This window comes from Ovis canadensis, chromosome 3 (genome assembly GCF_042477335.2).
Source record: "Ovis canadensis isolate MfBH-ARS-UI-01 breed Bighorn chromosome 3, ARS-UI_OviCan_v2, whole genome shotgun sequence".
Classification (NCBI taxonomy): Eukaryota; Metazoa; Chordata; class Mammalia; order Artiodactyla; family Bovidae; genus Ovis; species Ovis canadensis.
The window spans coordinates 191,182,976-191,201,023 of NC_091247.1; the positions used below are offsets into that span (position 1 = coordinate 191,182,976).

The 18,048-nt window shown below is 40.3% G+C and overlaps 1 protein-coding gene across 2 annotated transcripts in view; it reads left to right on the plus strand.

Moving 5' to 3' along the window:
• The window catches only part of TMTC1 (transmembrane O-mannosyltransferase targeting cadherins 1), a 337,062-nt gene that overhangs the window by 193,982 nt on the left and 125,032 nt on the right, over nucleotides 1-18,048 (plus strand). For both annotated transcript variants that reach the window (XM_069585452.1, XM_069585453.1), the window contains exon 9: nucleotides 17,697-17,818. In XM_069585452.1, coding sequence (XP_069441553.1) covers nucleotides 17,697-17,818 — 122 coding nt within the window. The remainder of the gene's footprint in view (nucleotides 1-17,696; nucleotides 17,819-18,048) is intronic.

Genomic DNA, 18,048 nt, shown 5'->3' on the forward strand with positions numbered 1-18,048 from the left:
AGAAGGAATTGATAAGTTAAAGTATTCAGTTTTTAATTTATTGATCAGTCGTGGTTCCAAACAATATGCTGAGTATGGAAAATAGAGGAAAACTCTATTTTTAACCTTGAAGAGCTGTTTTCTCCACTTTCAGTCCGTTACCCCACCTCTGAGAGAATTATACTTCTAAACACAGATGTGCTTCTCCACTGCCAAGAAACTTTCCTATTCTCAGGATTTATCCTGGCAGAAGCCAAGGCTGTGCTGATAGATGACTCGATAAAGTTCTTTAGATGTGTAGTGATTTTTTTTACATGGAAAGTGACAGTCAAGTATTCTACATCTACAAAAGATAAATAACAGAAAATATGTTTCACCTGTAGTGTGAAGGCTCTAGAAGAGATGTAGGGAAGATTTCTGTTTGGCAGAAACTTGGTGTGATGATCTGGGGGACAGGTTACAGGTGGTACAGAATCTGTCTGCAATGCAGGAGATGCGAGCTCGATCCCTGAGTCAGGAAGATCCCCTGGCGCAGGAAATGGTAACCCACTCCAGTACTCTTGCCTGGGAAATCCCATGGCCAGAGGAGCCTGGCAGGCTACAGTACATGAGGTCTCAAAGCTCACACATACACACACACAGAAACTCCTAATATGGAAGCTTTTCTTTTTAACTTCATTCTGCTTGAGCAATTTTTACTTGCATTTCTCAAAATATGTTCTATCATCATACAGGTCATTAAGTAAGGTTACTCTAAGTAAAGATTCTGCATTTCAGAAACACTTAGTTTAGAGAAGTTAAACATATTTTTCTCTACTGAGGGACTTTATAAACCCCTTTACCATGTTATAAGCAGCATTTTGAGTTTCTAAATGGGATATATGTAGTAAGTGGCATTTCTTAAATTTATTTGAATTTGGAGTCTTTTTTAGGGCTTTCCTGCAGGATCAGTGCTCTGGTGGCATGTTTTGGGAAATATTGACTTGGAAATATCAGGGTGGGTGGCTAAATGAATTTTGAGAGTCCTTTCTTGGGCAGTGTTTAAGCACTTTCTTGCTGCCATATTTGTACTGTCAAAACAATAGCCACCACCACAGCATCAACAAAACCATTTTCATATTACATTCCCTTTAACAATACCATCTGTGGGAGGATTCCTTTGAGACCTTTCCTTTTAGAGGTATAGTTTCTAAAAGTCAACAGCAAGGGAGCGGTAAGGCCTTCAAACAGATTCCTGGAGCCTTGATTTTCATCAGATTGAGGTTGTAGTTAGATTTGTGGCAGTGACTATCATTTCTAAGGGACATGATGAGATGTGGACACTGCATGGCCATCCATCAGATGCCGCCATTTGGGGAAGTGAGTATCACGTCAAGCAGACAGTTTCTCAAGAGAGACCAGAGTAATGTGGCATGTATCTCTGCACATGTGCTCCTTGTAACTGGAGCAGTTTTAAGAAATGTATCTTTATTTGCTTCACTGTTGTTTTGGTTTTGTTTTTTTAGTTATTTAATTGAAGGATAATTGCTTAGCAATATTGCTAAGTTAGTTTCTGCCATATGTCAACATGAATCAACCATAGGTATACATATACCCCTCCCTCTTGAACCTCTCTTCCATCTCCCACCCCATCCCAACAGAGCACTGGATTTGAGCTCCTTAAGTCATACAGCAAATTCCCACTGGCTATCCAATTTTATATATGATAGTGTATGTTTCCATGCTCCTCTCTCCATTCATCCCACCCTCTTCTTCCCCTCCTGTGGGTACAAGTTTGTTCTGTATATCTGGGTCTTTATTGCTGCTCTGCAAATAGGTTTATCAGTACCATCTTACTAGGTTCCATGTATATATGTGTTAAGATGCAGTGTTTATTTTTCTCTTTCTCTTACTTCACTCTGTGCTGTTGTTTTTAAAAGAAGGTGCTTGACAGAAGACTGTGTACCTTACTGGAGTGAAAAGGGAGCAGTTCTTCCTAAGAACAAAGCTCCTTTCATTGTTGTTCTTGTAGAAAGACTGGAGGACAGAGAAAAGACTTCCTGGAGCTTCATGAAAAGCCAGTGTGTGACTGTTTGATGATAAATGTTTGCACTTTTGGCAGAATTTCATGTAAAACTTGTGTTCATTTTTGTGTCCTGTGTGGCTCCTATTGCCAGAGGCCAGAGTATTTACAGAAGGGCCTGGCAATTTTCAATGGCCAAATTGGCCTAGTCAGTTTGTGCCCTGTCCCCTGGCATTTGCTATTAAAAAGTGGTTAACTGGGAACAACATTATTAACGTCAGCCTCTCTGGCATTGCATTGAACATTCTCTCCTTCCAGGGCACCACAGTTCCTTCTGATGTGGGTAACTCGGGCCAGCGAACTCTAGTTTTCTGCCTATTGCAGAGGTACTCGCTCTGTCAGTGTCTTCACTTGGGGTTAAAACACTTTACCCTTTGTTTGGCCATCTGAAAGATTTCTTCTTTTATCCTGTAAAAATTTCCCAAGGAGAAACTGACTCTCAATCAGTGATTAGGGGGTGGAATTCTTACTTTTATGTCAAGATTCATATAGGCCATATGCTGCTTTTCTCTTATCTGCACTTTAGAGATTCATGCTGTTGCGGTTTAGCAGAAAGGAGGACTTATTGAAGCAATGATAATAGGTGTTGAAATGTCTGAACTTAGAAAATTACAAGTACTTGATACTATATTAAAATCTCGGGCCTCTGTTTCCATCCTTTGTTGCATTCATTAATCCATTACATTTGCCCTTTTAGGCTGTGGTAGATGGGCTGTTCAGATGCACAGTTCAAGGTAAAGGAAGAACATTATTTAATCATGTCAGTTACTTGTTAAAAAAAAAAAGAGAGAGAGAGAGCTTTAACAATTTCTGATAAAGCAAAGTGATCGATCACGCTTTTATTACTGTATGTTTCAGAAGCAGGAAAGTGGGTCTTATCAAAGAGATCCAACATATTTTGAATATAGAAGATTCTTTGATTTTGGAGGAGTACATTGATGGATAGTAGGAATCATATCCATTATTAATAGCAGTTACTTCAGAAGCTCAACTGGACAAGTTAAAATTCACTTTTATTTTTTTTAGCTATTGAGAGAAGCCACTAACTTTCTTATTACTTTCACATTTGTAACCTTGAAGTAAGCCAAACTGCAATTTGTTTGATAAAATATGATGAATTATTATTGTCTTTAAGGAATGCTGCTCTAAAACATGTGCATCTTTGCTGTGTGGAACTATGTGGGGTTTTTGTGGTTCCTTCTCCTCGTTCATTTTAGATTACAGAAGGGAGGGACTGTACTCTGTGTGACAATCCAAAGTGGGAAGATTAATCACACCTCTGAGTGAGTGTGACTCACAGTGTGAAAAAAGTAACAATCGTGTCTGTTTCTTAACAGAAAACAAGTCTATAGCACCCTGCTTTGAAAAGTTTTGGCAGAGGGACATCTTAGAAATGTTTAAACAGTAGTCATAGGTAGAAGACCACTTCTGCCAGGCCTGTATATTGCCATAGGAACAAAGTTATTTATAAAATGCATCTAATTTATCCTCTGCCTCCGTTTCCTTGTCATCAAAACTGAATTCCTGCATGACTTCATTTGCAAGGTTAAATCCACCCTGGTTCTTAACTGAATTCTTAAAGAGGGAAAAAAAATGGTTAATTGTTTCTGCCTCCCTCCTACCTAAAGTCGCTTACTGTCCCTGTTCTCCACAGAGAATTCAGTAGCATTACCTGAGACATTTTTGTTTCACTAGCCAGAGCTGGATGCAGGGAGCATGATGGAAGACCCAGACCCCTAAGTGGTGGCCTTTTCCCCTTTCTACCCTGGACAAACTCGAGGCAGGCACAAGTGAGCCTCTACTGACAGTTTTCTCTTCTTGGACCCACAGGGCCCATGTACAGTACACCACTCACCCTCCTCTGGACAGGGCCTCCCCTGAAGCCAGAGGTGTGCTGGGCATTCTTGGTGCCTCCTTCCTGCTCCTCCTTGCTTCTGAGTCCACCCAGATAGCTTTAGTCTCAACACATATGAACATATAGCTCTTAGGGCAACACTACTCTTTTGATTTTCCAAATCTACCCTCCTGAGCAAATATCTGATATAAATATGAATATCACAGGTGTTACAAGAGTAAGTGGTTATCAGAGAAAGAGAAATACCAGATGATACCACTTTATGTGGAATCTAAAAATTCAACAAACTAGTGTTTACCAATGGGGAGAAGAAGAAGGGAGGGGCAACACTGGGATAGGGAGTTAGAATGTACAAACTATTATGTATAAAATAAGCTACAAGGCTATATTGTACAACACAGGGGATATAATAAATATTTTATAACTATAAATGGAGTATAAACTGTAAAAATTATGAATAACTATATTATACAGCTGTAACTTTTGTAATGGGTTTCCCAGGTGTCTCAACAGTATGAGCTTGATCCCTGGGTTGGGAAGATCCCATAGAGAAAGGAATGGCAACCCACTCGAATATTCTTGACTGGAGAATATTACTCCAGAAAGTAACTTCCACGGACAGAGGAGCCTCTTGGGCTACAGTCCAAAGACAGACAGAACTTAGTGACTGAGCACAAGCATTGGCATGAAGTTATATAATATTGACCAACAATTATATTTCAGTTAAAAAATAAATTTAAAAAAAATTAAAAGTTAAACAATGCAAAAAATAAGTGGCTATGACAGTATTACATTCTTGCAAGATTTATACATAAAATAGTTCATAGATTTGAACTCAAGCCAAACAACACAGCCCCATCAACCAGCAGAAAACTGAATTAAAGATTAACTGAGCATGGTCTTGCTCACCACAACAAGACCTAGTTTTCCGTGAAGCCAGTCCCTCCCTTCAGGAAGCTTTCACAAGCCTCTTAGCCTCATCCATCAGAGGGCAGACAAAATGAAAACTGCAATCACAGAATACTAACCAAACTGATCACATGGATCACAGCCTTGTCTTACTCAGTGAAACTGTGAGCCATGCCTTGCAGGGTAACCCAACACAGATGGCTCATGGTGGAGAATTCTGACAAGAATTCCACTGGAGTTCCACTGGAGAAGTGGAATGGCAAACCATGTCAGCATTCTTACCTTGAGAACCCCGTGAATACTATGAAAAAGCAAAAAGATATGACACAGAAAGATGAACTCCCCAGGTTGGTAGGTGCCCATTATGCTACTGGAGAAGAGTGGAGAAGTAACTCCAGAAAGAAATAAGCAGACGGAGCCAAAGTGGAAATGATGCCCAGCTGTGGATTTGTCTGGTGGTGAAGGTAAAGTCCAGTACTGTAAAGAACAATATTGCGTAGGAACCTGGAATGTTAAGTCCAAAAGGTAAATTGAAAGTGGTCAAACAGGCGATGGCAAGAGTGAACACTGACATTTAGGAATCAGTGAACTACAATGGACCAGAATGGGCGAATTTAATTCAGATGACCATTATATCTACTACTGTGGGCAAGAATCCCTTAGAAGAAATGGGGTAGCCCTCATAGTCAATAAAAGATTCTGAAACGCAGTACTTGGGTGCAATCTCAAAAAACAACAAAATGATCTCAGTTTGTTTCTAAGGCCAACCATTCAATATCACAATAATCCAAGTCTGTGCCCCAGCCAGTAATGCTGAAGAAGCTGAAGTTGAATGGTTCTACAAAGACCTACAAGAACTTCTAGAACGAACACCCAAAAGAGATGTACTTTTCATCATAGGGGACTGGAATGCAAAAGTAGGAAGTCAAGAGATACCTGGAGTAACAGGCAAGTTTGGCCTTGGAGTACAAAATGAAGCAGGGCCAAGGCTAACAGAGTTTTCTCAAGAGAACACATTGGTCATAGCAAACATCCTCCTCCAACAACACAAGAGATGACTCTACACATGGAGATCACCAGATGGTCAATATCGAACCAGATTGATTATATTCTTTGCAGCCGAAGATGGAGAAGCTCTGTAGAGTCAATAGAAACAAGACCTGGAGCTGACTGTGGCTCAGATCATGAACTACTTATTGCAATATTCAGACTCAGTTGAAGAAAGTAGGGAAAACCATTGTGTCTACCTAGGTGGCACTAGCAGTAAAGAACCCACCTGCCAATGCAGGAGACCCAAAAGATGTGGGTTTGATCCCTGGGTTGGAAGATGCCCTGGAGGAGAGCCCAGCAATCCATTCAAAAATGCTTGCCTGGAGAATTCCATGGACAGAGGAGCCTGGTGGGCTACAGTCCACAGGGTAGCAAAAGAATCAGACATGATGGAAGCAACTTAGCCACGCCTACAGGAAAAAACCACTAGGCCATTCAAGTATGACCGAAATCAAATCCCTTTTGATTATATAGTGGAAATGACAAATAGATTCAAGGGATTAGATCTGACACACAGAGTGCCTGAGGAACTATGGACAGAAGTTCATGACATTGTACAGGAGGTAGTGATCAAGACCAGCCCCAAGAAGAACGAATGCAAAAAGGCAAAATGGTTGCCTGAGGAGGCCTTACAAATAGCTGAGAAGAGAAGAGAAGCAAAAGGCAAAGGAGAAAAGGAAAGATATACCCATCTGAATGTAGAGTTCCAAAGGATAGCAAGGAGAGACAAGAAAGCCTTCCTAAGTGATCAATGCAAAGAAATAGTGGAAGACAGTAGAGTGGGAAAGACTAATCTCTTCAAGAAAATCAGAGATACCAAGGGAACATTTCATGCAAAGATGGGCACAATAGAGGACAGAAACAGTATGGACCTAACAGAACCAGAAGATATTAAGAAAAGGTGTCAAGAATACACCTTTAGTGTATTTAGAATATAGAAGAACTATTCAAAAAAGATATTCTTAATGACCCAAATAACCACAATGGTGTGATCACTCATCTAGAGGTAGATATCCTGGATTGTGAAGGCAAGTGGGTCTTAGGAAGCATGACTACGAATAAGGCAGGTGGAAGTGATGGAATTCCAACTGAATTATTTCAAATCCTAAATGATGATGCTGTGAAAGTGCTGCACTCATATGCTAGCAAATTTGGAAAGCCCACAGTGGCCACAGGACTGGAGTAGGTCTGATCTCATTTCAATCCCAAAGAAGGGCGATGCCAAAGGATGTTCAAATTACCTCACAATTGTACTCATTTCACATGCTAACAAAGTAATACTCAAAATCCTTCAAGCTAAGCTTCAACGATATGTGAACTTCCAGATGTTCAAGCTCGATTTAGAAATGGCAGATAAACCAGAGATCAAATTTCCAACATCCACTGAATCATAGAAAAAGTAAAAAAATTTCAGAAAAACATCTACTTCTGCTTCATCGACTATGCTAAAACCTTTGACTGCATGGATCACTACAAACTGTGGAAGATTCTTAGAGAGATGGGGTTACCAAATCACCTTACCTGCCTCCTGAGGAACCTGTATGCAGATCAAGAAGCAACAGTTGGAACTGGACATGGAGCAACAGACTGGTTCCAAATTGGAAATGGAGTATGTCAAGGCTGTATAGTATCACCCTGCTTATTTAACTTATATGCAGAATACATCATGTGAAATGCCAGGCACAATGAAGCACAAGCTGGAATCAAGACTGCCAGGAGAAATATCAATAACCTCAGATATGCAAGTGATACCACCCTAAAGAGCCACTTTATGAAGGTGAAAGAGGAGAGTGAAAAAGCTGGGTTAAAACTCAACATTCGTAAAGCATTTACAGGGATCATGGCATCCAATTCCATCACTTCATGGCAAATAGATGGGGAAACAATGAAAACAGTGAGTGATTTTATTTTCTTGGGCTCCAAAATCACTGTGGACAGTGACTGCAGCTATGAAATTAAAGGATGTTTGCTCTTTGGAAGAAAAGCTATGATAAACCTAGGCAGCATATTAAAAAGCAGACATCACTTTGCCGACAAAGGTCTGTAGTCAAAATCACAGTCAAAGACATATACAGATGTGAGAGTCGGGCCATAAAAAAGGCTGATGGCTGGGAAAGATTGAAGGCAGGAGGAGAAGGGGACAACAGAGAACAGGATGGTTGGCTAGCATCACCCATTCAGCAGATGTGAGTTTGAGCAAACTCTGGGAGATGGTGAAGGATAGGGAAGCCTGGCATCTTGCAGTCCGTAGGGTCACATATAGTTGGACATAATTGAGTGACTGAACAACATCAACTTCATAGATAAACAGGTGAATATTTAAAAAGGAGTTTAGAGCAACAAGCTACAGAGCATGTATAGATTTAACATTTAAAGGTCTTTTTCCACTCAACTTATTCACTGTTTCTCTCCGGTCACTAGAATATGAATGCACTCTTATTCTCCTTAATAAGAAGAGCAATCTCATCGTAGTATTTGATTTCCTATGTCAGAAATAATCCTTATTCTTTTCTCAAGCCGCCTTAAATATAATTTTGACTCATGATTCAGTAACTAAAGAGCAGTCAAATGAATGGCATCTTCCCCTATTGTGGCTGTGAGCACAGATACGTCCAGAGGCAGGTTGTAGGGGTGAGTAGGTGGGCCACCTGAAAGTGTTGATTGAAATGGAATCCTTGACAAGGAATACACATTTCATACCACACATCCTTCTTCATCCCTGCAAGTTGGAAATGTGTGTCAGTGTTTATGTGGCAACAGGGCTCAATGATGCCCTTTGTCACAGACCTCAGTGGTGAGATTTCTGGATCAGCCTAGCAATACCTTGCTAGGTAACCTCCAAATTGCTAGGTCTTGTCTTCTCTGTATGTTTCTGCTACAAACCTAGGAAGAAGAAAAATGTTGAAATCTCCCCCATGTACACTCTGTTGACCTTGTCTTTGGATCCCAAAGCCCATGGGATTGTGGGGAAAGAACAGGCTTTGGGCTGAATCAAACCTCAGTTTGAACCCCTTGATTTTCACTAAGTGGATCAGTGTAGATGTGTCTTTAAGCCCTCTGAGCTTCCATTTCCTCATCTATATAACTGGGGATAATTACCTATCTTGTAATAATATCACAAAACATCAATGGGACAGGCTAAGTCAAATGTCTGGCATATGGTATTGCTTAAGAGTTTCTTGCTTTTCCTTTACCCTCTACCATTTGCTGCATGAGCCTTTCCCATAGCACATGTATAATAATCTATATGTTGAACACAATCTTAGAAGAGATCTTGTCTTACTCCTACCTTTCATCTCTCTAGCCTTCCTCACAATTTTTTTTTAATACACAGCTTTATAGTAAGTACTTTTCCATTTTTGTTCAAAACCACAGATAGAAATGAAGAAAGTTCATTCTTTTCTTCTCCCATGTCTCCATGAATTCTTATGATATTTTCATTTGAATCAGGAAAAAGATTTCTTGAACAATATTTTTCTAACTTACTTAATTCCCTTAACTCCTTACTAGTGCTTGTTTATGAAAATGAATGGTGTTTTCGTGCACTAGACTGGTGTTTTCCAATCACGCTTCTTCTAAAGTGCCTTTTAAAAGATGTTTGCTATTATTTGCCTTTGAACATTTAAAACACACTTACAGAGAATGTAAGGCACATTTCCAAATAAAGTTTGAATTAGTTTATTCTCACTTGAGTAAAACAATCTGAGTGCTTCAGTCTTCCACCTGATTTGATTCTGAAACAACGTAATTGTGTGCTCTTGTGAGATAAGACGTTTCAATCCCAGGAACTAGTGTTTGCAGGAAGATTCAGATGATTGATTAAAAGCAAATCAAACAAAAACTGCAAAAAAAAAAAAAAAATGAAGTCCATAACCCAAGACCAGAAATCAGAAGTGTTGGTTTAGGAATGCTCTGATTTTAATCTTCCTTCGACTCTCCGTTCATCAGTGTGACTGGCAGAGCTCCTCAGTGAAGAAACCTTGGCATGGGACAAGCAGTGTTTAAATTGGCTCAGAGAAGACAGTGTACAAATTTACTTTTGTCTCCAAGGAGATATAATTTCTTCATTCATTTCCCCTTTTAAAATTTTTTTCCCTGAGCATTTATGAGTAAATTTTAGAGCACATAAAAATGAGGAAGTGATATCACCAGCTCGAGCCAAGTGTAGAATGTGTGTTGGCAGCTATGTTATTGAGATCCTGAATCAGAGCTATTTTTTTCCCCAGCTTGGCTTATTCTGTTGATTTCAGACCAGTGAAGGAAAAAATTGCAAGTGGTACCTTTCCACACGTATGTGTGAGATATGAATTGTGTTCATGTCACGGGCAGACTGTCCTTCAGCCTCTTGAGCATGTCTAACTTAGGGTCCCCGTTAACTGTAAAATCACCAAGGAGTTCGGCAGCTGTAACTGAAGCTCTGAGAATAAGCTTTCAAATTTTCTTATTCTCTTTGTCTTTATGACTGTCCCAAGATTCTTCTCAATTCCTCCATTACTGATATGTTGATCAGATTCTAGATCTTGTTTGAATCTTTAAGAAGTGGACTGTTGCATTTGATATAACAATAGCAGTAAAAATTCAAAACTTTCTCTTCTCCCACTATTGAGAGACTGGTCTAAATATCATTTGCCAGATAAAGCTCTCTCAGATTGCCATTTGTCTTCACTGTTTTTATACATTAGAATTTTTCTATAATCTCAATGGCCTCAAAAAATGGTGGTTCACTCAAGGGCTAAAACATACTGGAAGTACAATAGTACAAGGATGGGACCAAGTCAGGAGTGATCTGGAACTGGCTCCAGTTGTCCCATGAAAGCCAGAGTTCTGACTACTTTTCAGCACCCACACCTCTGCTACCATCTCTGCACCCTTTCTCTGTGATCTATTAGTTAGAGCCCTGGCAGGAGACAGAGTGCACAGCCAGTGGAGTGATTGAAGGGTTTATGAAGAGACCTTTGCAGGTCTTTGCAGTGCCTTGGGCAAAGTGGAGCTAACATGCCAAGGGACACATACCAGACGGCCTGAAATGTCAAAGGAAGGAACTGTCACCAACACTAAGTGAGAGCTATGACCTTGGAGAGGATCCCTAGACCGGAGCTATGCCTGGAGTTAGGCAAACTGAGCCACTATCAGACAGATGTGGAGGAGTTGTTGTTGTTCAGTTGCTAAGTCGTGTCTGACCCTTTGTGACTCCATGGACGGCAGCATGCCAGGCTTCCCTGTCCTTCACTGTCTCCCAAAGTTTGCTCAAACTTGTGTCCATTGAGTCGGTGATACCATCCAACCATCTCACCCTCTGTCACCCGCTTTTCCTTACCCTCAGTCTTCCCCAGCATCAGGGTCTTTTCCAGTGAGTCAGTTCTTCACATTAGGTGACCAAAGTATTGGAGTTTCAGCTTCAGCATCAGGTCTTTTGATGAATAGTGAGTGTTGATTTCCTTTAGTATTGAATGGTTTGATTTCCTTGCTGCCCAAGGGACTCTCAAGAGACAAAATGTGGTCCCCTGGAAAAGGGAATGGCAAGCCACTTCAGCATTCTTGCCTTGAGAACCCCACGAACAGTATGAAAGGTGGAGGAGGGAGGGGCTGTCCAATTCAAAGGAAAATATAGACAGGAGTGAAGATCAAGTAGGCCAGAGAGCAGCCCATGGGGAGGAAGAAGTTCAACATACATTCGTACGGAGCTCAGACAGAATCCCGTTGCCCCAGACAATCCAGCTCTTTCTGTCCTTCCACTTCTGACTTGCCCCTTCCCATGCTGGTCCCCAGTTAGTCTTCTGAGGCCAGCTCTCCACCCATTTCATGCAGTCTGTATTATCATCATTTGAAAGCATCAAAGGACATCTGTAGATTGAAGCTCATGATGTTTTAAATAAGCCTGAGAGCCTCTGATTTGCTCAAGTGGAGACTCACTGATGCATTTCCTCTGGACAGTAATATAAGGAGCTGAGTTTTCAAAAAATTATTAAAGTGTACACAAGCATCATAGAGAGAGCCCAGCTTTCCTCTTGCAGGAGACCTGGAGTCCTGTGCAGCTGTGAGGAAAATTTTTCACAGAAATAATGCAATGCATTTTTGCTGATTTGTAGTTGCAGTTATTTGTGAAGGACTCAAAGGTTTCAGCATTTGAGATTACAACAGGGATAATAATGCTAATCTCCACAGAACTGTTGTGAACATTAAAGAGAATTTTTTAAACTGGCATAAATGTGTTGCCTGCTACTGGGGGGAAATTTGAGGGTCACTTAACAAGAAAATGAGCGTAGCTCACTGCCCAGTACCCCCAGCTTGGTACAAGAGATAGGGATTCAGAACAAGAGATGAGGCAGTAAAGTGCAGTCAGATAAAGCAATCGAGATTTCAATTGATTAAATAACTTGTCTTCCTCAATTAAAAAGAGCTTCCATAATAATATAATAGTGATTATTGAGTATTTTAATACACTGAAATACTCACAAAATTAAAATTAAATTTCAGTCATGTGAAAGATGTCATTTTTCCTGAGCATGAAAGTCCCACGACCTTTCAAGAGCAGGTAGTAGTAGCAATGAATGGAATGAGAGAGGTGTGGAAGGGTGCCTCTGCATGCGTGCATCCTGATTAAAAGTACCTGATTAAAAATGCTGTTGGTCAACTCTGGCAGACAATCACAAAACAGTTTAGATATTCAAAGACTGAGGACTTCTCAACCCAAATTAGCATTGTAAATACTGTGTTTCGGAGGATGGCAAAAAAATGCAAGGTTTCCATAGTGAGAAGTCTCTAAATTGAACACCAGAGATGTATGTGTAGCTTCTGTCACTAATCTTTTCTTATTGCAACAATTTGGTGAATGCCAACTATGTTTGTTCAGGTATCTGGATAAATTTAAGTGGGATGGTGACTCCCATCAGGGAAGGCATTATCTAACGGAGGAAGTAGACCCAAGAACAGATGAGAAAAGAGGGCCTCATATATAGCTCTGTCAGTTGTCAGCTTGGATATACCTTACTCCCAGGGCTGAAGAGGGAGCTTTATGGTCATCAGCTTCCCTGAAAACCAATAAATTAGATGCAGACAGCTAGAGCCTAGAACTGCCAAATGCATCCTTAGGGTTGAAATATAACTGTGCTCTTTGTAGAACTGTCAGAACATGCTGAATGCACTGTTTTATTTCTCTGTAACCTGTTTAGAGGTGAAAGAAAATATGATAATAGGGATGGCGGTGATAATTACTATAACGAGGCCTGTTCTCTGCTGCTCTGGGAGGGAGCAGACCATGGTGGAGGTTGTGTGGGTTGAATGAGAGTGGAGCTGTCTTCTCATGACCACTCGTTCGCACAATGCTGGCCACGTGCATTTGCATCTATGTGTGTGTATGTGTGTGTGTGTGTGTGTGTATGTGCTTGTGTATGTTTCCTCATCTGTGATTTGTTGTGCGTGTGTGTCTGTGTGTGTGTGTGTGTGTGCTTGTGTATGTTTCCTCATCTGTGATTTGTTCCTTGAAAAGGAAACAGAGTAGGAAGGGAATGGGATAAACCAGAAGCCACTAGGCTAGGCTCAGATTTTGGAGCTGGGGCTTCTCTGAGGTAATCTATGTGTCTGAGGAGATCACTGCTTTTCCATTAGTGACTCCCGCAGATACATGGCTGTGCAATGGTGGCCGAGTGATTCTCTGGGCACCCTGACAGATGTGTTAAGAGATTTTCATTTCTTTGCAGCTCAGAGGAATGCTCTTCTGTCTCCTCTCGAGCCAGAAGAAAATCAAGCCTAACACCCACCACAGCGAATCTATCACACATTTTTCCTACAGATACAGTAGGTATCGGTAAACTTTCTTTTAACTGATCAGAGAAGTAAATTAATTTGTCAAAAGTTGCACAGTTAATCAGACAAGTAATGTATTTTTAATGGCTATATTACTAGCTGTTTTAATTCTTCTGTCATTTTACTCCCTAGTGTGTTTGGAATAAATTTCCAGTGGCCTCTTTCCTAGAAATGAATGCACTTTGTGCACTTTGGAAAATGAAACACATTTTTCCCCCACTCATATTTTGTTTGCATTTCATCTGAACCTATTAGGTTGAGATAAGCCACAAATTATTTAGCCAACTCTGTCACGTCTGTGATCCACAAGGTACAAAATTGGATTCCCTTCCGGTCTTTCTCATTCTAGGAAGTTCAGCCACACCCATGACATATTTTTCCCTAATTTTACAACATTCTGATTGGCCGATCAACTTATAGTTTATATCAATATTTAGTATATTCTTGAATATGTTCTATCTCTCTTGACTGAATGGGGAGGAGAGAAGATTATCATCAGTTTGATTTGAGAGTCAAGAACTCTTTTCATAAATATTATTTCTTTTGAGATAAACAGTGGAACTTCACTGAGTTTGGGCACTGTGCCACTGTCTTAAGTTGAATGTTTTGAAAATAAAGAAAATACCACATAAGACAGCTCTTCTGGTTGCACATTCTGTGGAGTGGTGGCCTCTAAACTCACAACTCCAATGACATGGACCTTAACTGATCCAGAAATCTTTGTGCTGATCCAACCAACCCCACTAAACCATGAACTGCAGTTATGCCATTTTATAGCTGAGGCAAGGAAGGGATAATTACTCGCCTGCTCAAGGTGACTAATGCTGGCAGGGCCCCAACTTAAATCTGGACATCAGCTTTGGAACACTGACTTGCTTTCCCTTCTATGTGTGTGGGACCCTTAACTTGTTCCTAGTTACCTGTAGGTAAAAATCAGCTCCACTCAGGGAATATCGAACCCTTATAATTCATCACCTGCTAACATGCACAGGGTTATTCCCTGCTTTGTACTTTCTGTATCTTATGCCTGGAATGCACCTCACTGTAACCACTTCCCTCCTCTCCTGACACCACATTTACCTTGTGAGCATTCACTACTCAGTCTTCAACCCCAGATTGTCCCCTCCACCAGGAAGCCCTCTCCATCCTCTCCCTGTCTCACACCCAGTTTCCTCTCACCTGGAACATCTATTCATTTATTGACTTATTCAACAAATGTTTCTAAACACTCACTAAGCTGAGCAGAAACCACACAACTCTGAATACAGCTCACCAGCTCCTATCCTCATAGAGCTTACAGTCTGGTGGAAACATTAGAAAAATATGGTGAGCACACAGAAAAATGTGTAATTACAACTGGATGAGGGCCAGGAAGGAAAGACAGTTGGTGCCTGGAGCCTATAGTCCCCAACTCAGCATCACCACTGCCTTGCAGCAGTGGCACTCAGACTACCCACTGCAGGGGCGCCAGAACTGAGGGAGGAGATGGCCAAGGGAGCCTCTGCATGCCCGGGATGCCCGCCTGCTCTCCATCTAGTGGTTCCCAGAGCCTCGGGCTTCTGCTGAGTAAAGGACATAAGCATGTGCCACCACAGTGAGGAAGGCCTTTGGTCAGGCAGCAAGGGGGATGGTACTGGGGGTGTGAAGGCAATGCCTTTTTCAGAGCTATGAGGGATGCTCACCAATAACTGCGATGAGGTGGGGAGGCATCTCATAGGGTAAAACACAATCCAGGGACGTGGATATATCATGACCTGGTCAGAATTCCATCAGTCCCTCCCCTTGTCTTCATTCTTAGGATTAATCAATAGGGGATTTTACATTCTCTTTACAAATCTCTTTAGGAAGACACACTAATGCTTTTGTAAAAGTATTTCAGTTTTTGAATAGTCCAAAAAAAGAAAAGAGAGAGAGAGAACATCACATAGACTCAACATTCATAAGGAACACTTGGGCAAGACACTCATTCTCTGGGGTTTATTTTCAACTTTGTCAAGAAATACATGCCTTTGTCAACTTAAAAAAATAGTCACAACCTAAAAGTTGAGAGTTACGTTTTAATTGGTGGGAATTTTTAGGACTTTAAGCACAGGAGACAGTGTCTTATGTAACCCTGAGAGAATTGCTCTGTTGAAGCAGGGGGAGTGGGTGGGGGGTGGGGGGGGTGGGTTGGAAAGGGAGGTGAGGGGAAGTTGGTTATATAGAAGTGTGCAATAAAGGACAAGTAGTCTGAGTATCAAAAGTATTTTATGAATTAAAGAAAACCAGATAGCCCAGGTTAAGGAATTTAGTGCATTTCTATCCAAGGGAAGAGTCTGGGCTCTTTGAAATCATTCCTTCCGTGTGCATCTCAGCTATCTGGGTCCAGTATTCTGTGTTGTTCACATCCTGAGTTCCCCAGTGCTCACTGTAGAGTGGCTACAGCCTCATGGCTGCCGGATCGACAGGCATTTTCTTCTTTCCTGAGTGACCTTAGGGTCAGGGATTCACATTTGGAGGGCCAGAATCACTGATGTCAATATGAAGGAAATATTCCATATCTCACCTTCATATTATAGGGAGTTTGTTCCTTATATAAACTTTAAGTTCTTGCACTGAAATATACTTTGTAAACTGAAAGAATAATATAAATTACGAAGAGAGTTTTCAGCTTTTAAATATAATGAACTTGCCACTTCTTACCTGTGTTTCTCCTTCTATTTAAATGCACCATAGAATATATAACATTGCATCCATTTGAGTTGAAAGCTTGTTATGCAAATTTTTTTTCTTCTTTTTCTTTCATCTTTTAATTCTAAAGAGTATGGTTACTTTAGGTAAAAAAAAAAAAAAAATGAGGTAATGACTTACAGAACCATTAATTGTTCAAGGGAAATAGTCCAAATCACATTTGCTTACATGGAATTACTCTCAGAAATTTTATTATTCAATGTATTGTAGTCAGCAAAACAAAGATTTTAATAAAGTCCCAGTATCATATGTCTCAAGATGCTTAAAATCTTTTACTTTGTCTACTTAAAATATTAGTAGTTTGTGTTAGGGAGTCTTATTTATGTTTTTGAAATGTTTTGTTTAGTGTTTTGCAAATATTTAAAGTATTAGGCTATTTAAAATGTTTATAAGAAACAGTTTAAAACAGTAATATGGAAAGTTCTATTTGGTTTTCCTCTTCAATTATTTTTTTTAAAATATCATCCAATACATATAGATTTGTTTTAAATGGATTTTCCTTCAAATGTGTCCATTTGGAAATACACACTATCTTTTACAGTGCCCATTACAACATATTATTGATAATAAATAAAACATTTTTGTTAGTTGTGACAAAAATCTTTACAAATTTTTTATATACGATATAAGAGAAAGGTATTCTATCAGTTTAATGAATTATTGTAATGAATTTTTACTCCAAAAAATTTCATGGAATCAAGTAATTTCATGGAATCAAGCAAGTAAATGCTTAGTGGCTTACTTTGAAAGATGCTAAAAACACCTCAGCTCAAGTGATCTCCCTCTCTGGTGCCCCTTATTTCACCATTTGCATTTCATTTCCTTCATGCTAAGATTTGCCTCCTCTGGTGGGCTCTTTGTGGGTTTTTTTCTTTGTTTATTCATTTGTTTTTAATGTGTTCTATTTTGAGAGGACAATAATTCTCCATGATGCCTTAGTGAGCTTTATCCTACCCAGCTGCTGTGCTCCCTGGAATGAGTTGCCTGGGGGCACAAGGACTCTGAAAGAAACCAGACCAAGTAGTGTTGCTGTAGGGCCAGCCCAGAACAAGGAGTAATGGTCACTGATTATGTTATGCAAATAGCAGATGTTCTGGGTGGCAAATTTGTGTCAGGCAAACATGCGAATATTTCCATGAGCCAGAGGTTTTAGCCTGAAGGCTTTCTCTGATGAATCAGTACACTGATCAAAAGGTCCACATTGGTCTAGTTTATTCATTCCTTGAGTAAGAACTTGATGGTTAAATGCTAACTGAACTGGAATTAAACCCAGATTAATTTGTCCTCCACTGTTGTGTGTTTCAGAGACTGGAGCACAGGGAAGTTTTGGTGGGCTTGTTGTTCCTGGTTTTCCCGTTCATCCCAGCCAGCAACCTCTTCTTCAGGGTGGGTTTCGTGGTGGCCGAGAGAGTCCTATACATGCCTAGGTAATTACTGTTTCTGGTTTTCTCTTTACGAGACCAACACTGATGGCTCCAGAGAGACTGTTGTTTGTGTGTATCACAGTTAGATCCTTGTGGAGCTCAGGTGTTTATTACATCAGCTTTAAAAACAGCCACAGAGGAAGCTGGATAAGAATATTGACCCGAGTATATTCAGGATTTTAGCAGCAATCATTTTACCGTAACTTCTTTGTTCAAGTATCTGTGCTTATTAA